At 45.4% G+C, this 21107-nt stretch overlaps 1 protein-coding gene across 1 annotated transcript in view; it reads left to right on the forward strand.

The window, feature by feature from the left end:
- Positions 1–7260: 7260 nt before the first annotated feature.
- The window catches only part of CAPN14 (calpain 14), a 37749-nt gene continuing 23902 nt past the window's right edge, over positions 7261–21107 (forward strand). The window contains exons 1-7 of the mRNA XM_070798929.1: positions 7261–7361; positions 16649–16919; positions 18139–18208; positions 19071–19189; positions 19304–19440; positions 19857–20031; positions 20661–20726. Coding sequence (XP_070655030.1) covers positions 16695–16919; positions 18139–18208; positions 19071–19189; positions 19304–19440; positions 19857–20031; positions 20661–20726 — 792 coding nt within the window. The 5' untranslated portion in view covers positions 7261–7361; positions 16649–16694. The remainder of the gene's footprint in view (positions 7362–16648; positions 16920–18138; positions 18209–19070; positions 19190–19303; positions 19441–19856; positions 20032–20660; positions 20727–21107) is intronic.

The following is a 21107-nucleotide window of genomic DNA, read 5'->3' on the forward strand; positions in this document are numbered from 1 at the left end:
GCTATATATAGGAATGCCATTACTTTAAAAAGTGTCTTATGTATTTTTTTTTTTTTTTACTAAATGCTCATTTATACAGTACTTTTTAGTTTATTCTGTTTTCAAGTTAAGTGAGGATCAACTAGTGTTTTTCTTCGTTATTAATACCATTTAGGCTTATAATTATATTTCATATTTTGCCAGAAATTTTAAAACAATGTTGGGAATTTTAAAAAGAGACTTCTTGTTTTGTTCCTGATGTCAGTGCTATTCTTATAACTATCTGGATTCTTCTTTCTTTCATCTCCTTAGCTTTGGAATTGTGAACTCTTTCAACACTTATGCTTTTTTTTTCTTGGTCAGATAAAAAATATTCTTGGCACCAGGCACGTAGCATCCTCTTAGATTTGACAGATACATGTGTTTTGTATATAGAGGACTTTATATACATAATTACATATTTGTGTTATGTACTCTGGGTGTTCTTTCTTAGAAGCCTGGGTAGATGGTGATGCTGTGAATAGAAACTGAGAGCACAGGAGGAGCAGTAGGTTTGGGGAGTGAAATCTACGATAGCCATAAGGATACTGAAGCTCAGTCTAGGATCTTCTCAGTGGGTTTTCTTTTCGTAGGATGAGACAGAACTCACATGTCTTAACATGTGACATGAGATTACATTGACAGCAAACTCAGTGTGAGTCAACACTAAAATGTAGCTGCCAAAAATAATTATAAGATTGAGCTGCATGAACACAAACACAGGAGATGAGAACTATCAATGCTGCCTGAAAGCCTGCTATAACGGTGGGCACTATGCTAGTTGTTCTTAGACAGATGGCTTACTTCATTTTCATGACAATTCAACCTCATGATTCTCCCAGAGAATGAGCAGAAACTTAGTACCTAGAACGACGCAGAGCAGGGCATGTGCCACAGTTTTTATAAGTGTAGGTAAACCAATTGATATACCCAGATGTGGTTTGATGTGGTATGGTTAATAGTAAGGGAACCAATCACTATGTAGCTTTATGAATAATTTTAGGAACTGAGATTTTAAAAGTTGTATTTAGAGGACTATTCCCTGCGAGGGCAAAAAATATGAATATAGGACGAGCCAGAAAGAATTAATCTACTACTGTGATATTACCCAGTTGCAAGATTTGGGTTACCGTCTGTATGCCAGTAATCTTAAACATTCCTGTCTCCTGTCTGAGCTTTCCCTGGATATGCTGTAGGCAGCTCACACTCAGGCCCAGGGGTTAAGAGTTTCCTAAAGCTCTCTATAACCATTAAATCCAATCATTAAAGAACAATTATAATTATTATTTTAACACAATTTACTTATTATTATGGACTGGCCACTGGACTAAATGTTTTGTATTTATTATGAAATGAATAGAGTTGAATTTTCCCACTTATGTTACAAGGTATATATTATCCCTATTTTGTAGATAAAACTGAGATGTTAAAGCTGAGCCAGTAAGTGGTTGGAGCTGGGTTCAAACCTCAGGTTTCTCTGGCTCTAAGCGCAAGCTCTCTCTAGGACACAGACTCCAAAATCCTAGAAAGGACAGATCAAGGTAAAACACGCCAGGTACTCAGGAGGCTCAGACCTGAGGGTGACTAAGTGACTAATGTTTTCTGAGCTGCTGCCTCATCTCTGAAAGTCCAGACACTCAGTCTTCAGAGATCAGGTTCTTGGATTAAAAGGATATTTGATTTTCTATATTTTGAAAGGCATGTACAAACCTTTCCATGGAACTGTGGTGCAAGGTGTGTGAGTGCTTAGTCATGTCCGACTCTTTGCAACCCCATAGACTGTAGCCCTGAGGCTCTTCTGTTCAGGGAGATTCTCCAGGCAAGAATACTGGAGTAGGTTGTCACATCCTCCGCCAGAGGATCTTCTCAACCCAAGGATCAAACCCAGGTCTCCCTCATTGTAGGTGGATTCTTTACTGTCTGAGCCAACAGGGAAGCCCTAAGAAGCCCATAGGAGAAAAATATATTTCAATATAAACCTCTGCCAATGTCCTGTTGAAAACCTGAGTCCACATATTCCATAAAAGCCTGCTGTTTTTTTTGATGTAGAGAAAAACCCTTATTTTAAGAAAATACAAGATTGAGGATAGCTAGTAGACACAATTGTTAAGGTGAGGGTTTCCTTTGATTGGTGACCTGGAAGCCTTCAAGCTAGAGACACCACTTTTAGAGGGTCTTGTACGGCAGAACTCTCAAGAATAAGAGCTGCTGTATCGGCAGTTCTATGGAGTCATCACCCTGGGTGGGATGCTACTGGCCCTGGGGCTCTTTCCCCTTTCCTTCTTGGATTTTCTGGGCATTAGGCACTATGTCTTACTCATTTTGTACCCCTGAGATTAGTCATGGTTTATTTACCATCAGAGCTTCTGTCTTGACAGAAACCTTGCCACTACCTCTTGGAAGGAAATATAAAAACCACACTGTTCTCCTTAGCAATTAATTTTCCTTGCAATGAGCATCATAATGGCAGACAAATGTACTGCCAGTAGCTATAGTTGAGGTTACAAGTCAAATGGAAAATAAACAAACCCACACCGATAGAAAAGTAGAGGTAAAATTGTGAGACGCTCACAGGAAAGTGATGTCAGGAACTAAATAAAGGTAGAGAAGAAGAATGGTAATATGTTCTGTAGTTGTGTATCAATTTGGACAAGTTTAATAATTCCTAACACAATTAAGAATAGAAGCAGAAAACAAGAAATGTACCCTGTGAGGCACTGAAACAAAAAAGTCTAGACAACATTTTTATTTGTCCGGGAATCAGACTAGAAGCTAAAAAAGAAATGAAAAAAACAAATCATAAAGTAGACTTTTTTGTTTGCTTATTTTCTCTCTTTGATCAGTCTTTGTTTGGAAGAATAATTCATAACTTCATAATTATATGATCTGAGGGGGATACCAGGAGGGCCCATCATGTGAAGAAGTTCTCCCCCAGGCTTATTGTTAATAGAAGAAGTTCTAGGTTTCAAGGCTTATGTTTTGTCATTGAATCATTGGCATTTGACAATTTAACTGTCATCAATCATGCCTATCTTTTCATAAGTAAGGTTATCAAATTCTTTCCAAAGGTCATGGGGGAAAGCATGTTAAAAAAAAAAAAAAAAGAGGTCAGCATGCTAGATTAATGGATGTTTTGTGAACTTGCTAGAGAAATGCCAAAATGCACTTCCTGTCTAACTGAAATGTTATGTACCATATATGGTATATATGTCATAAATACATGTGCCCCAGGCATTGCCCAGTATGATCCCACATGCTACACAGACCTGCTCCCCTGGACCAATATTAGGTCAGAGAAGGTAAGGTGGGGAAGACAGTAACCCGAATGGAGGGTGATAGAGGGTTCTCTTGGGTCTGCTCCCGTTTTACCTCCATCCACCCATCATTTATCGACCAATTCTGCCCCAAGGCTGGGGAAATAACCAGGGCCTAATCTGGGTATTTTATGGGCTCTTGACATCTGGTCAATAATTCTGCTCTTTTCTTATTTGGTTTTCTGATAAGCAATTGCCTTACATCCTAGACCATGACTTCCCTGTAGCTCAAATGCTAAAGAATCTGCCTGCAGTGCGGGAGACCAGGATTGGATCCCTGGGTCAGAAAGATCCTCTGGAGAAGGGAATGGCAATCCACTCCAGTAAACTTGCCTGGAGAATCCCATGGACAGAGAAGCCTGGCAGCTACAGTCCTTGGGGTCGCAAAGAGTTGGACATGACTGAGCGATTAACTCACACACTAAACCCTCTGCCCTAAGAGACAGAGGTCAGCCACACATCCGTTACTTTTCTAGGAATCCAGCTGTGCCCTGTGGTCAGGTTGCCATGCTGTTTTTGACCCTCTCTGATGCTGCCTGCCTAGAGCTGGATCTCAGTATATTTCTGCATCTTTTACCCTCACCCATTCCAGACCATTCTGCCCTGATGCCTGCCCTGCCTCCCCGATCTGAATGACTCCTGGGGCTTCCCCAAGCCCTTCCCAGATACAGCACATCTTAACAATTCAAGTTCACTCAGGTTAGAAATCAATGTCCTTCAAATTCTAATTAAGTCTCTGACAACTTAGGGAAACACCCTCCTGCTGAAAAAGTACCTTGTCTGTTTTTATTTCCAAACTTCCCAGTGAGTTTCTTAAAGAATATTTTCCTATGACATTCTGAATATATTTTCAGTGTGAAGAAATTAATAACTTAGGTCTTAGAATTTACTTTGGAACCTTGGAGATGACTTTTAATTTATGAGCTAGTCCACAAAGCCTCTTTTTATTATCTTGGTTTTTGGGAAAATTTCTAATGCTTAAAACTTATACATGGAACCACCAATTTTTCCTTTTCCTTTCTTCCACTCACAAATCAAACCCCTTCTCTTTTCTTTGTTGGATCCTAGTTTTAAAGACCTGCAACCAACTGAATAGTGATCAAGCAGGAAGAAACATTGGAGAACTTGTCAATTTATCTTATGAAGCTTTGGCGTTGCCATAAACACCAGGACTTTAAATCCCTATCTATAGTGCTGCCAGAAGTAACACTTAGTATAACAGTTCCTGATTTTCTTGTTTTACTCTTAGAACCACAAAAAAGGAATCAATGCAGAGAATGGTTAGATTGCTGTGAATAGGTTCATCAGTAGCATTTTTCTTGAGTCCATATATATGCATTAATATATGATATTTGTTTTTCTCTTTCTGACTTACTTCACTCTGTATAACAGGCTCTAGGTTCAGCTACCTCACTAGAACTAACTCAGATTCATTCCTTTTTATGACTGAGTAATATTCCATTGTAAATACTTACCACAACTTCTTAATCTGTTTATGTGTCAATTGTCATCTAGGTTGCTTCCATGCCCTGGCTATTGTAAATAGTGATGCCTTGAACATGGAGCACATGTGCTTTTTAGAATTATGGTTTTCTCAGGGTACATGCCCAGGAATGGAACTATTGGATCATATGGTAGTTTTAGTCTTAGTTTTTTAAGGAATCTATCTCCATACTGTTCTCCATAGTGGCTGTACAATTTATATTCCCACCAATAGTGCAAGAGGGTTCCCTTTTCTCCACACCCTCTCCAAAATTTATTGTTTGTAGATTTTTTGACAGGGGCCATTTTGACCAGTGTGAGGTGGTACCTCATTGTAATTTTGATTTGCTTTTCTCTAATAATGAACTCTGTATATTTTATAAAACGTGTTTGAATTCATGCCTTGATGGGAGCCTTAAATTGGTGACGAACTGATTTTTCAGAAAAGAAAATTGAATTTTCCTTAACTAAACCAGCAGAATTTTACTCCCTAGTCTTTTGACTCTCCCAAACCATCGCTCCCATGAACCCCACACCACTTTCAGACCAAATATCATGAGGATGGGATGGCTCTGTAAACATGAGTTCTGGCCAAAGTTTCGAAGCTTTGGATTTGACTCAGGAGAAATGGAGATACACTTTCTTTATCAACATGATGGAAAGTTAGTGGAACATGATATCCCTGGGACTTCGTCACCTCTCTGCTGCGTACTAGTTATAGTTATCTTGATCAAGTTACTGCTCTGGGCCTCAGTTTCCCCTTTGTAAAAGGAGTATGGTAAAAAGTTGTGAAGATTCAGAGATTCTGCATGCAGTGTGCCTAGCATTGTATCTGGGATGTCAGATGTGCCCGTAAATGTTGGTTATTGTTTTAATGTGCTCAGACTGCCATACTAATATACTGTAGACTTGGTAACTTAGACAACAGAAATATGTTTTCTTGTGGTTCTGGAAGATAGAGAACCCAGATGAAGTCTGGCAGGGTCAGCTTCTGATGAGAATGCTCTTCTTGGCTCATAGATGGCTGCTTTCTCAGTGCATCCTCAGATGGCCTTTCTTCAGGGCACAAAGAGAGAGAGCGCATGTGACTGAGTGAGTGTGGGCCCTCTCGTGTCTCTTCTTATAGGGACACTAATCCTATCAAATTAGGGCCACATCACAACAGACTCATTTCTTTCCTTATTCCAAATACTCCAGTATTCTAACCTGGAGAATCCCATGGACAGAGGAGCCTGTAGGGCTACAGTCCATAGGATTGCAAAGAGTCAGACATGACTGAAGTGACTTCACATGCATGCATGTGGGGTTATAAGGTTTCCATATATGAATTTTGAGGAATATACAAATATCGAGCCCATAACAGCTAATATTATCAGTATTCTTTTCTTTATCAGTATTACTGAAATGGGGCTTCCCTGGTGGCTCAGTGGTAAAGAACCCACTTGCCAGTGCAGAAGATATGAGTTCAATCCCTGAATCAGGAAGACTGCAACCCACTCCAGAATTCATGCCTGGGAAATCCCATGGACAGAAGGAACCTGGCAGACTCCAGTCCATGGGGTTATGAAAGAGTTAGACACAACTGAGTGGCTAAAAACAACAACAAACATTACTAAAGTGAGTGCGGTGGTAGTTGTACAGAAAGAGCAAGGTGTGAGAGATTAGAGTCAGGGCAAAAGGCCATTGCAGAGAAGCAGGTAGGAAGGGAGAGGTGGGAGGAGTTCTAGAGGTAAGGGGCTCTTTAATTCCATTGACATGTATTGAGTACCCACTGGGTGCCAGCCATTGCTCTGGGGCCTAGCGACCCAAGATGTACAAGCATGGAGTCAGACGAGCTAGAACTGACTTAAACACTATGATGAAAATCTGTGCAAGTCATGGTGGGAACCCAGGAGATGTCTTCATAAAGGAGCAGCCACATGAGTGACAGGAATTGTTTGGAGGAATAGCCCCTATGAAATGGAAGGAAACAGTCAGTAGGGGTCACTGTTTCTAGCTTTGAGTAATCAAAACCATGAAGAAACAAATTGGCGGACTAGTGGGACTTGGGAGTAGATTTGGGAAGGGAAGGGAAGGGGGCTCTTTCAATAGCAAAAAGGAGTCACAAAGTTCCTCCTCAGCGGGAAATATCCCTGGTTGCGGCATCAAACTCTGAAGACCGAAAAAGAAAATAAGAATTGTGTTATTTCCTGCAATGAAATAATGCTCTAAGCCATATCGTCACAGCAGTGAGAAGATGACTAACCCTTCTCAAGGCCTTACTGGAACACGTTCTGTTCCTACGTTAGCTCAAGAAAATGATTGAATTTGTATGATAACATCACAAGGCCTGGGGCATTCCCCGCCCTTTCAGAGAAGTTGGGGAGGAGGGGGAAGGAGCAGGGTGGGGAGGAGCCAAGGCTCCGGGAGGTGGGAACTCAGACTCAGCCCAACACCTGTGCCTAGAAAGGACCGGTTATATAAGGAGCTATCTCTGGCAGCTGGGTTCTATCTGCATTGGGATTAGAGCCTGTCCAGTTGCTTTAAGAAACAAGATCTCCTGTGCAGGTAAATTTCTGTGGCTTCAAGGGTGGGTCCACTTTAGCCTAGAGCCCCTCAGGTCCTCTGTGAGGTCTGGATTCAGAAAAGGAGAGGTAGTGGCTTTTCCTGATATGAACTTTGCAGGTCAGAGTGTCTATATAGGCAGAGCCCTGGCATCTGGAGATCTGAATTGTGTTCTCAGCTTTGCGTCTGCTCACCCGTGTAACCAAGAACAGTAGACTTAAGCCCTTTGGGCTCCGTCTCCTCATTCAGATCAGGGGGTCTTTGGACCTGGGTGATTCCTGGGATCCCTGCAGCTGATTTCCATCCATGGTGATTTGGTAGAGTTAGCAGTGCTGCGAATTGCTGTCATTTCCCAGGGCTGAGGCCCTTCCAGGGATCTTCTGAGCCTGCTCGATTTGAGGAGGGGGCTGGAAGGGGCTTGGGGCCTTGTGGGGTCCGATGTTCTGGGAGGCAGGCTGCTCTCTGAGTGCTAATAGGAAGCGAGGTTGGCTTGATATCCTCTGTGAAATCAGATGTGAAGAAACACTGATGATGCTCACCTTCTGCGAGAGTGAAATGGTCCCTCACGTGATAGGTGTCAGTGTGGTGCTAAAGGGTGGCCTTGGCTTAGACGAGAAATCTAGAAATCACAATGCTGATGCATTTTGCTGGCTTCTAGGCATTGGAGGCTGGTGGTGGCTGTGGAGGGAGGTGGTTAGCTCTCAGCTCAGCGTGTAAGTCTGTCCCGTGAAGGCAGAGGGAGATACTGCGAGACACAGACTGAATACTGGTTAAACATTTTTGTTCCAGACATGCCAGATCCAATCTATAGGAGCTCAGGCCTAGAACTGTGATTCTAACTTTGAGCTAGTGAAGTGGACCTAAGTGTCTCAGTCTGGGGTGATCTCCTGGACCTGGCAGGGTGGGAGGGTATCTCTAACTTTGGAGAGAGAGGATTCTTGGGTGGGCTGGGTACTGACCATTACTCAGAGTGAGCATCACCGGGAAGAGAAGACAGCCCTCTCTCTGGGCCTGTGATGTAGTTGAGAGAGGAAATTCTGATTCATCCTGCACCCATTGAGGGCCCATGGAGAGGAGTCTAATATAAAGACTTGGTTAACAAGTTGAATCTATTGCTTTTTAATTTCCACTGTAAATCTCTCTACTGACCATCGCAACAATCAGTAGGAAGGAACAGAATTGATATAACTATTAGCTGCACAACTGTTTTGGGGACAAATCTCTCCACCTCGAGGGTAACCCCTAAGTTGATTTCCAATACATAGACTGGTTTTGCCTTTTTTGGGAAGTTATGTAAATGGAATCATAGAGTTTCCGTGTCTGGATGTTTTCGCTCTGTACTGAGTTTGTAACTTTCATCTGTAGGGTTGGGTGTAGTTCATGGCTGTTCACTCTCATGCTCTGTACCATTCTATTGTGTGAATGTTCCGCAGTATTATTTATCCAGGTTCATGGCCTTGTGGGGAGTTCTCAGTTCAGGACTATTTTGAATAATGCTGTTATGAATTTCCTTGTACATGTTTCGTGGTATACAAGTCCAAGTGTTTCTATTAGGTAATACCCAGGGATTGCTGTGTCAGAGGATGTATACATGTTTACTTTTAGTACTGACTGCCAGATAGTTTTCCCAAAAAGATTTTTTTCCCAAAGGATTGTTATTTTAAAATTATTTTTATTTGTTTATTTTTGGCTATACCATGCAGCATGTGGGATCTTAGTTCCCTAACCAGGGATTAAACCCGTGTCCCCTGCAATGGCAGTGCAGATTTTTAGCCACTGGACAGCCAGGGGAGTCCCCCCCAAAGATGTTTTTGATTGGCTTCCTTTTTCCAAAGTGTTGCCTGGGTGTCTAACTGCATAGCTCGGTTTTCTGGAGTAATGCTCATCATAGCCTGAGATGGGAGGCCATCCATTTCTCGAGTCCAGGACCAAGGTTTTTTGGGGCAGGAAGTGCTGTTACCCAGCATCATCTCCCCTCCCAGGTCATAACAGATTCAGGGTTGTTCTTTCATGGCTGCTCCTTTTACAACAGTCTTCTTCTCATACAGTCACACGAGCTCAGAGGTCCTGAGAATACCTTTCCTGAGGTGTAAAAAAATCTGTGCATCTGTCAGTTAACTCAGCTGTGAGGAGAAGCAAAAATGTGCCAGAGGGCCAGAGAAGGCTTTTGTGGATGAGGGGAAATGAGCTGAGCTTTGAAGAATGGATGCAATTTGAACCAAAGAGGGCAAGACACATCTTGTGTTTGTGTGCGACTGAAAGGTGTGTTGGGATAGAGCAGAGGGTGTGTGCTGTGGGTTGTTTACCCAGAAAGAGGTCCAAACCCCGAGAGCCTGACCATGTGGGTTTGAGGCCACCCTCTGTATGGAGGAGGGGAAGGAAATCTATTTTTATTTAATCAAATAATGCAGTTCAAAGCCTGTGAGTCTCTTCAGATGCAAATACTTCTGAAAATAAAAAGGAACTCATTTACATCTGTTTTAAAACTCCTTCCTATTGAGATGTGTTTTGAAATGTCCAGAGGGAGAAAGATCAAAAAGGTTGGTTCTTCAAAAGTGTGGGAGATGGTGGAGAAATCAGAGTAGGGAATGGCTCTAAGACCAGGCTGCTGCTGTTTCCTGGGGTGGGAACTCTAAGAGCAGAAGCAGGCGAGAGGGCAAGAGTGTGACCCCACTGAGGTTCCAGTCTAAGAGCCTGTAAGGAAGTGAAAAAAAGATTTGTGAAAAAGATGCCCCAGGGCTCACCCTAGTGAGTCTGGGCAGCTAGAGCCGTTGGAACTGCTGCTCAGGACACCAAGTTTCTTCTAGCCTGATGTTCAGTTCAGCTGCAAAGAGTTACTAATATCAGGGTCTGCCTTCTGCAGGGGCCAAGTGAAGGTTCTTAAGCCCATGGGAAGTTACATGGCAACTTAGGGTGTACACTCCCGTTCTGGGGGTGTCTACACTTCTACAAAGATCTGTGGCAGTGTAGTGTCTCACGGAGTCAGATGGAAGATGAGGCAGCTGAGAGTGGGCAGGGAACTCCATCAGCCAAGTTCTTACATCTTCACATAGGCATGTAATCACCCCAGCATTACCAGTGAAGGCAGGGAGCTTCCGGCCTTTTCTCCCCACCAACCCCAAACCCAGAATCCTCTCCAGGTGCCTGGTTGCTATGGAGACTCCTTTGCTTTTTGAAGCTGCCCTTGATTTTACTTTATGCCTCAGGGCATTTTGCTTTAGATCCCGCATACCACCCCCTACAGCCAACCTGGATGAGAAGAGGTGTTGTTAGGGAGGCCACTGAAACCAAGTCTCAGCCTAAACCAGTCCCAGGGATGTGATCAGAAAAACAGAAGAGCAGTCACATGGTTGATATCTCACAAAAAGTTTTTCCGTCCTTTTCTCCTTCAGCTTCATACTAGGAGGGGTGGGGAGGGCAGGTTTTATGATTCCTTACATTTTACAAATGAAACATCGATTCATTCAGTCAGTCAGCTGGTCAGGAAACACATATCAACCATTTCTTTATTCATGACTGGGCTCTGCAAATCCAGGAAACAAATCTTATTCTTGCCTTCAAAATAGTTCATAGTTGGACTGTGTTCTTTATTGTTTCCTGAAAGACAAAGTCTTGGGATTTTCTGTTAAAAATGCAATCTAAATGCAGACAGGTGTCTAAATGGTAAAAACTTTCAAGATCCTTTCCAACCATTAATTTTGTAAAATCATTTCCCCTTTCATGAACCGGTCATGATCTGTTCATAGAGATATGGGTTTTCCTATTCGTCATCAGTACCCACAAAGCCACAAAGCCACCTGAAATCTGCTCAGGAATGCCTGATGTCATCACCTGTAAAAAATGTATTAGAGACCAGACTTTAGCAGAGAGAAATGGCCATATCTTTAAGTCTTTTTGAGGCACAAATGTAACTCAAAATGTTAAGAGTCTGTTAAAAAAAAAACCAACAATGAATCAATTAGAGATAAAATTCTGTTGCATTAAGATAATTTCTCAGTGATGAATTCAATTAACCACATTTTATTCTGTGAATTCCTCCTTGGAGCTTATCCCTGTTCCTAGCGCCATGTAGCAACAATCCATCTGGGTTAGATAGTGCTTTAAAGCAGACTTCCCTGTAAAAGGCTGTGGTGGTTTAGTCACTAAGTCGTGTCTGACTCTTGTGACCCCATGGACTGTAGCCTGGCAGGCTCCTCTGTCCATGGAATTCTCCAGGCAAGAATACTGGAGTGGGTTGTCATTTCCTTCTCCAGGGGATCTTCCTGACCCAGGAATCAAACCCGGGTCTCCTGCATTGCAGGTAGATTATTTACCGACTGAGCTACGAGGCAAAGGGCTAGACCTTTTACTTGCTGGTCATATGATCTCTGTTCCAACTATTCAACTGTGCTGTTGTATGTTACAAAAGCAGCCATGAATACATAAATGGGTAAGCATGGCTGTGTTTCAATAAAACTTTGTTTACAAAAGCCAATGGTGGGCCACATTTGACCCATGGATCACAGAATGCCATCCCCTGCTTTAGAGTTTTTTCAAGTCACTTTACATCGTTGTCTCTTTGAGTCCTGAGAGTGGGCACAGGATATGTCATCTCCATTTTACAAGTAAGCCAGACAGCTGGGAGATGGTAAAGTGTCTGCCCATGGCCACACGGTAAGAGGTAGCAAAGCCAGCCACCTCTGGGTTTTCTAATTCCAAATCTGGCACACCATGAACACTGTACAATGACTGTTACACAAAAGAAAGATAGCTTTGCCCAAGATAAATCAGCCAGGGCTGATTCTTAGTCTTGTTCTTTTGTTCCAACTGTCAAGAGAATGGAATTGATCATTTTTTCAATCCGATGCTTTTTATCATGTAGACAGAGCCATTGTGCAAGGAGCTTAGGTTTCTATTCCAGTTTTACTCAGATAACTCAGTGGGCTGTGGTGAGATGCCAGAGCTCTCCGGCAATCAGTCATCCCGTAGGAGGATTCTACAGGTCCATAGTACCTGTGAGCAGGGATGTACTTATTTCATTTCCTTTTCAGAGCCCTGACTCTACCCTTACTGGTGGGTCAACAACCACATGTATGTATGTGACCTGGTGCTGTGCCTGCACACAGTAGGTCCTCAGTAAACATCTGAATGAACATCAGGGCAGGGACCCGAGGCATGGAAGAGACCAGAGTCTCACCTGGTACTGCTGCTCCAGTTACTGTTGTAAGGCCTCTTTGGGATCATGGGCACCAGGGATCCTCCTCCCCATCATAAAGCTCTCTTTTACCCCCAACATCTACAGAGAAGGCAGGTATAGCCAATAAGGCAAGGTGAGGATTGATGTTCTGACTATTGATTTGCTGAGTTCAAATGGATCCTGACCTGAAGAATGTGACAGAGAGGTTCAACTCTCTCTGGGGAGCCAAGGAAGCGCTCAGGCCAGACAGCATGTCTTTAGGCTTTGCTGGCTAATACCTGTGCCCTGGTTAGCAAGCCTCTGTTCATTTTCATGATCTTGTTTTACTGGTCTGCTCCAACACTGCTCACTCACAATGGTCGAAGTGCATTTCCAAATATGACTGAGACCCATTTATCCCTTTGTGGAGAGCTATGGCAATCTGGGAATAAGCCAATTTCTTGAACAGCTTGCTATACATGGAAGACACACAAGAATTTCCAACAAGCCGCATGTGGGTCTAGACTCTCCTGAAGGTGACTTAGGAATACTTCTTTAAAGATATATATATATATATATATATATATATATATATATATATATTGCCTTATCCTGAAATTTAGAGCAGGGTTATCTTGTGAAGGGCATGTTGTTCTCTGAGCCCTGCAAGACACGGAGGCTTGTGTTGAGATGCAATGTTTTCAGGCCCAGAGAGGAAACTGAGTGTGAGTCAGCACTTGGTGAGGAGATCATGACCCTGGGCTGGGTTCTAAAGCCAAGGGACCCACTACCATTTGTCATGTCACAATCAGTGAAGAATGGCTGTTCGTCCGTGAAGGACAAAAAAGTAAGAACTTGCTTTTAGGTGCCTGATGTTTACAAATGTAAATGGTGGAAGAAACTTGTTGGGAAGGAAGTGGGCTGGAGGAAGCTTTGCCTGATAGTCCATACCAGGAAGGAAAAAGCGCGGGGAAACACAAGACCAGACTAACTGCTTTTGGATCCCTCTAACCCAGGTTCAGGAGAGGATTGAGTCTTCCCCCAGGAGGTGTGCCAGAAACTGTGACAAATAAGAATTTTCAGGAATCAGAGTGTCCTAACCTCAGAGGGAGGTGAGGGTGTGAGGCTAACAGAATTGCACCAGCTTTAACCCCTCGGGGGATAAAAGACTGGTATCAGGCAGGAGAGATTTCAGTGCATGAATCACTCAGTGCAGAGCCCACAGTGGGGTCTAAGGACAAGGCCATTCTGCAAACAGGTCACTATCAACGCATGACGAGCTAAGTGTAAAACAAAGGTCAGTGTTTAGAAACTTTCATAGCAATTGACCAAAAAAACATTATTTCTGTTGAATCTGAATTTTCTTTTTAAAAGGAGGGCTTGCATTTTGTATTATTCTTTAAAACTTTCTGTTTCTATTTATTTTGATTAGATTTCTGTGACAAATTGGAAATAAAAGAATACAGGTCTTTCATGAATGATAATTTGAGAAGCACCAAGTAGAGGGCAGTAGGGATTCCTCTACAGTAGGGGGTCAGAAGGTAGTCAGGATGAGGGAAGCTCAGTGATGGTTAGACATTCAGAGAAGGCTTCCTGGAGGAGGGATCAAGTTGGATTTTGGAGGATGGGTAAGATCTTGACAAATGAAGAGGGCCCTCGGGTCGCTTCTATAGCTGTGGGGGAATGCTCAAACTTCATTTGACTGTGTGTATGTGGCTTTTAGTACAAATATATTCTGTCCCAAGGGCTATACTTCACACAAATGTGAGTTTCTGGTATCGAGGGCTGAGCACTGTAATGGGAATCAGAGTCCTGGGTCCTGAGTTCTGGGTTGGGCTTTGATTCAATTTCCTCTTGCAACTGGAAAGGTCATTTAACCCCCCACTAGACTGAGAAGTCAATGGCACCCCACTCCAGTACTCTTGCCTGGAAAATCCCATGGGTGGAGGAGCCTGGTAGGCTGCAGTCCATGGGGTCACTAAGAGTCAGACACGACTGAGCAACTTCACTGTCACTTTTCACTTTTCACTTTAATGCATTGGAGAAGGAAATGGCAACCCACTCCAGTGTTCTTGCCTGGAGAATCCCAGGGACGAGGGAGCCTGGTAGGCTGCCATCTATGGGGTTGCACAGAGTCGGACACGACTGAAGCGACTTAGCAGCAGCAGCAGCAGACTGTCAGAGCCATGAAGATGGGGACCATCTCTGGAGAATGGTGCCTGGCTCAAGACTGGCAGATGACAAGTTTCCAACAAAATTTTTGATGAGTAAATGGGTGAACAGATTTCAGTTTTAACACCTGAAAAATGAGGCAGACTAGAAAAGGCTGGTGATTTTCAAACCATACAATGAGAAACTTTGCAAATATGTACTGGGGTCGAAGCTGCAACTTCAAGTCTCCACCCTTGAGTTTCTGTGGGGTTTCTTTCATATGAAGAAAGAACCCCACTGCTAAAGTAATTTTGGGAAACACTAGACAACATGTTTTTCAAGGCACAATATTCTGGTTTTGACATTTTCTTTTTCTAAGTGGATAAGAATGCAAATAATAGAGGCCATGAAATCACTCACTTAACCAATCACAACTGCACAAAAATAGATGCAGGAGATCCAAGGATATGCTAGAATATTTAGATTGGTAGGGCCTATGGCTTGCAGAGCTTTTAATATGAAACTCATGGATTAGCTTCAAAGGAGGGACCCACTGACCCCCTAAAAAATACATGTAAAATTTAATATGCAATCGAGTACTAGTTGAGAATGCTATGGTTGAAGCATAGCATTCAACCAAATGCATGAAGCAGGCATTTGGACAGTGGCTGACATAAAGAACCTTACAGAGTCTGGATACTACCATGGCTTAAGTAAGCCAACGTTTTATCCTTCTCATGTAAGAAGACATCTACAGGAAAACCACCCAAAGCTGGTGCTTTGTTCAAAACAGTCACTGAGATCCAGACCGCTTCTAGCGTGCAGCTGTTCCCTAATGATTTCAAGACAGCTGCTGCATCTCTAGGCATCACATCCACTTTCCAGGAAAGGGAGCGGGAGGAAATAAAAAATAGTGCCCATTGAGGCTTTAAAAAATAATTGTTTATTTTTGGCTGCATTGGGTCTTAGTTGCAGCATGTGGAATCTTTCATTGTGGTGCATGGGCTCCTCATTACCCATGGGCTCCAGAGAGCCTGGGCTCAGCAGCTGTAGTGCGTGAGCTCAATTGTAGCATATGGGATCCTAGTTCCAAGACCAGGAATCAAACCCTGTATTGGAAGGCAGACTCTTAACCACTGGACCACCAGGGAAGTCCCGAGACTATCTTTTTTTATCAGTGAAGTTACAGCTTTTCCGAAAGCTCCACCTAATAGACACTCACTGCCACCTTGTGAACCAGGTGCTCTGGTGGCCATCTTATCCGTCAAGAAGCCCAGGGAAATCAAGTTTTGCAGCTGGACAGCCAAACTGGAATTCTACCAATAAGAAAAAAGAGCGAAAGGCTAGGTTCAGGCAACTCTTGGCCTTTGCCACTACACATGTGTGACCTTTTTTTTCACATTGCCAAAAATATCTTCAAGGAAGTAGTTTTGAAGAGAGTATCAAGAGAGGAAAGCAAGAGACATGGTTTTTCAGGGAAGATGGAGGAGGACACGGGAGCAGGCAGAGGGCTGAGTGAGAGCGCTCTGACTCCCTGGAGGGGCAGAGAAGGGGCAGCCACTGCCGCCTCCAGGTGTAGCACATGGACCCCAAGTCCATGAACAGAGCTTTCACTCCTGTTCCTCTCCTCCCCGTGTCCCCACTAAGCGGGAGTATCCCTGTGACGCTGGCACAGTCAGGGGCCCAGGACTCAGCCCTGAGACTGGGGAGACCCTCCTTTCCGACAGGACTCCCTGTGGGAGCCTGGACCTCCCGCCAGGAGCCCCCACACTTAAACAAGCAGTGCTCCAGGTCCCCCACTACCTGGGATGAGGATAAACCAGGCGCTTCAGTCCTGTTCTCATAGCCTGCACTCCCCCCACCCCCACCCCCAACTCACCTGCACCACCAGCACATTCCCTCCACCTTCCTCTTCCTCCCAGGAGGCCTGGCAAAACCTCAACAGAATGTGAGGACACTGGGCACCCTCTGTTCTCTGTTTCAGGTGCGGAGACCGTCCAGAGGGCCCTGGGGTCTGTGTGGTCCCGGCCATGGCCATGTGTTTTCCTGTCTGCAGATACTGGAAGCTGGGGCGTAAGGACTCAATGGGCGACTTTTCGCAGCTCCCCAGACAGGACTACGAGGCCCTGAAGGAAAGGTGCCTGAGGGACGGCTGTCTCTTTGAGGACAAGAGCTTCCCGGCCGCCCTGAGCTCCATCGGCAGCGGGCCCCTGCTGCGGAAGCTGCCGAGCCGCCTGCAGTGGAGGCGGCCTCCGGTAAGGGGCCTCGGGACCCCACGTGCGCAGTGTGCGCCCAGACCGTCTTCCCAGGGCTCAGGGCTTACTCAGTGTCGTTGATCCCCATGTGAAGGGCTCCAGAGAAGTCCCCACATTCCCATTTTCCAGAGAAAATCCAGGGTGATCCTGAAAGGGGTCTAAGCACTCCCTTACCCCCTGCCCTGAAGTACACGGAACAGTCGTGTACTTTACCAGAAGTGTACCAGAAATATATCTCAATGTACTGCTTGGGTCCATCTGACTGACCAATACCATCTGTCAGAGAGGAAGTTTAATACTCCCCTCCCCAAATCTGGCTGATGAAACACCTAGGTGAAGAAGCTACTAATCACTTTACAAAAGTCTTCTCTTTGTGAAATGCATCAACAGTTCCTTTAAAAGGCAACTTCTTAATGTGTTGAAAGGCAACCAGCTCCCCCAAAATTGGTTAACAAGTTGAAGATGGCTGGTGAAAGGAACGAAGTTACTCTGGGCTCCAAATCCTCCCCTTTTCTGTCCCCTATCAGCCAACCCCATCAAAGCCTACAACCCCAGACTTACCAAGTCCCTCTGTGTGTAAATTCCCCAGTAAACCTCCTACACTAGATGATAGCAAAAACTCTCCTTCTCCTAGAGAATCTAGGGAATTGCTGAGGTAGCGAGTCTGTTATGTACCTGACTTTGTGATGTGGTGCCCAGGTCTCCCGTTTGCTGGGAGACCTTGTGGAAGGGTGCCCAGGAAAAGACAGAGGGATTTAGGGTGTGCCGTGGAGCAGAGACCATCCCCCACTCTCCCCTTGACCCCACCCCTGCCTCCATCTCAGCATGGAAGCCAAAGAGACAGGTTAGACTGGGGGTTGGGGGTGGGAAGGAAGAGTAGCAAGGAGAATAATGGGAATGAGAAGATCTCTAGGAAAAATGAGAACACCCCAGAAAACAGATGCTTCCATTTGTCACAGGTACTCCAAGAAAAGGCCTTCTAGGGACAAGTGCTACTTCTCACTATCTACCCCGGGTTCTCTAGCACTCTGACTTAACACAAGCAGCAAGAAGGAATGAGAAATACAGTGGGGAGAATCCTGAAATAGCCCTGATTTCACACATGTTCTGTATCTGTGTGCCCAGAAGTCTAGTTCGGGGACATGGGAAACTATGGTCACTGTAGCTCCAGGGGCTTCTTTGTTCTCCATCAGAAGGATATTTCTGTCTGTTCCTGCAGGAGCTGCACAGCAACCCCCTTTTCTACTCTGCCAAGGCCAAACGGCTGGATCTGTGCCAGGGATTGGTAGGTAAGTCTGCACAGCCCCGAGACACACCTGGTACCTGCCAGCCCAGCCCAGCCAAGGCAGAGTGGGGTGGGGAGGAGGGGGTTTGAGAGATCCCAAGAGAGGAAATGGCCACCCTGAGCTCCATCTTGACATGCTGTCATTTTCTGGGAGAATGATCACAACCCGTCGGTTCTCTGAGGATGCATGGGAACCCCACACCTTGCCTAACGATCCTCCTCCCTAACCAGTCTCCAGGTCTGGGTTTCATCTTGGGAAAATGGACTCACTCTACCATAGTTCCTGTAATGAGTCCTTCTTGGCACACCAGTCACTAGATGCTTTAGGAGCCGAGCAGACCTATCTTCAACCCAACTTCCTTTTTAGAGGAAGAGGAAAAACCCTTGGCCATGAGGGAAAGCACATGTGTAGTCATACCCATTTCACAGACAGAGAAATGGAGTCCAGAAGGGTTGAACTTTTCTCAGAAGTGCATAAATCAGTTACAGAAGCAGGATTTAGAAAGGTTTGGTTGGGTTTGGGTCCCAGTTCCTGATGTTGGGGCATATGGGAAACTAAAAACTAGTCTGGGAATATGGTTCAGTTCTTGGTGTCAAGTCTGATTTCCAGACAATGTTCCCTACCCCTTGCTCTGCTCACTCACCATCTTTCTCTCTGATACAGAATTCCCTTCTCTTAAATTAGCCCACAAGTCCAGAGAGGATAGGAACTGGGACCAGGCATTTCTTGCCTGCAGTTAGTCCTCTAGATGCACGTGGACACCGGTAGCTTGTGCAGGCCTGTACAGCACATCCACGGAGACACTTGCGGTCTTCGCATGTATGTCCAGCAGATTCATGTGGATTCCATGTGCTCTCTGGCTTAGGTGACTGCTGGTTCTTGGCGGCTTTGCAAGCTCTGAGTTTGCACCAGGACATTCTGAGTCGCGTTGTTCCCCTAAATCAGAGTTTCACGAAGAAGTATGCTGGCATCTTCCAGTTCTGGGTGAGTGTCCTCTGGGTGCCCCAGCCTGGGGGAGGCCATAGGAAAGAAGGTTCTGGAAGAGTCATATCTCTGCTCCCTGGGCTAACCATCCTCCATGGCCTTCTGTCCTTCCAGTTCTGGCACTTTGGAAAGTGGGTTCCGATTGTGGTAGATGACCGACTACCTGTGAATGAAGCTGGCCAGCTGGTCTTTGTCTCTTCTACCTACAAGAACTTGTTCTGGGGAGCTCTTCTGGAAAAGGCCTATGCTAAGTAAGACAACCGCACAAACCTTTCCCCTTTCCTTCCTGGCCCTTCCCTCCTCCTCTGTCTCTGTCTCTCTCTCATCAACATTGAAGGAGGGCAAGAGGAGGCAGGGGAAGTTTATCAAGTGAGATACTGAGGCCTAGCTCAGCAAATACAGAAGTGACACATCCAGGGTCTCTTATGTAAGGGTCACCCCACTGGAACAACCTTTCTGGAGTCTTACCTTTCCCTGATGGATGGACTTGTGCAGTAGGAATAGAAACTGAGTATATATTTCTTTTTTACCCCTGGGATGGGAGGAAGGGATAGCAGACACATGCCCTGGGAATAACCAAGCAGGGGGTTCTTTAGACTTGTTTGGACTGTCCTGTGTACAGTAGAAACACTCTTTCTTCTCTCACATCTGTTCCTTTCCTGGGCAGGCTCTCTGGCTCCTATGAAGACTTGCAGCGTGGACAGGTGTCTGAAGCCCTTGTGGACTTCACTGGAGGGGTGACAATGACCATCAAGCTGTCAGAAGCCCCTGACAGCCTCTGGGATGTCCTAACCCGAGCCATGTACAGCAGAACCCTGATTGGCTGCCAGACCCACTGTGGGGTGAGACTGGGCTGTGCCCTGGCAGGACAGCGTCCTCCCCACTCCCCTTCCCTTCGCCCACCAGCTGCTGCTCTTGCCTCAGTGTATGCCCCGGACTCCCCCAACTCCCTCACCCAGAGTCCTGATGTTCAAACTAAACGAGCAGAGCTGAGCCCCCGGGGCAGGCAAGAACCCCATAGAATACAGATGGTGTGCAGAGAAGGGAGCTAACATTTCTTGAGTGTCAACTACATGCAAGGCAGTTTACCGGCTCTGCTAGCTATCACTGTCTGATTTCATAACAAACAAGAACCCGGAAACTGTAGTAGGAAGTCCTCAGTTTAGCCCTGCCTCCACTAATGACCATCGTGTCGCCTCACATGACTTAGCAGCTCTGAGTTGAGCTGCCCTCTGGAAAGCAGGGTGCCAATCACTGAAGAATGGCACCCTGACTTCTTCAAAGGCTCAAATGAGACTGTGGGTGCTGAAGAGCTTTGAAAACTGTAGGGAGAGACCACATAGGTCTCTCCCAACCCTTCCCATAAACCCTTGCTCCAGCCAGCAGGTCCCTCTGACTTCCAGGTTGGCTGTATCCCACAGCCAACAGGAGTTCTGACAGGAGTACTGACAGGAGTTCTCTATCTCTGCAGAAGGAGCGGGTGCTGGAGAATGGGTTGGTGGACGGCCATGCCTATACACTCACAGGCCTCAGGAAGGTGAGTGGAACCTGGCCCCTCTGTCTCTCTTCCGCCTCTCCCTTCTCTCCAGGGCTTCTTCCCAATGCCTTACCTCATCTTGGTGAATGTTACTATCTATGCCCAGTCTAGGGGTCAGTTCTCTGGTGGGCCTGCCAAAGCAGGCGGTGGGCTCCCCAGACCTCTGTGCCACTTTTCCCGGGTGAAATGGTAGGTTCAGGCTTTGCCGCCTCCAAGTATCATCCCAGCCTCTCTTGCCATGGGGCAGCCCTGGCCAATCGGCCATCTAGCCCCGATGGCTCAGCGGGTAAAAGAATCTGCCTGCAATGCAGAAGACACAGGAGCCGTGGGTTCAATCCCTGGGTTGGGAAGATCCCCTGGAGAAGGAAATGGCAACCCACT

Source organism: Bos indicus, chromosome 11, assembly GCF_029378745.1.
Source record: "Bos indicus isolate NIAB-ARS_2022 breed Sahiwal x Tharparkar chromosome 11, NIAB-ARS_B.indTharparkar_mat_pri_1.0, whole genome shotgun sequence".
NCBI lineage: Eukaryota > Metazoa > Chordata > Mammalia > Artiodactyla > Bovidae > Bos > Bos indicus.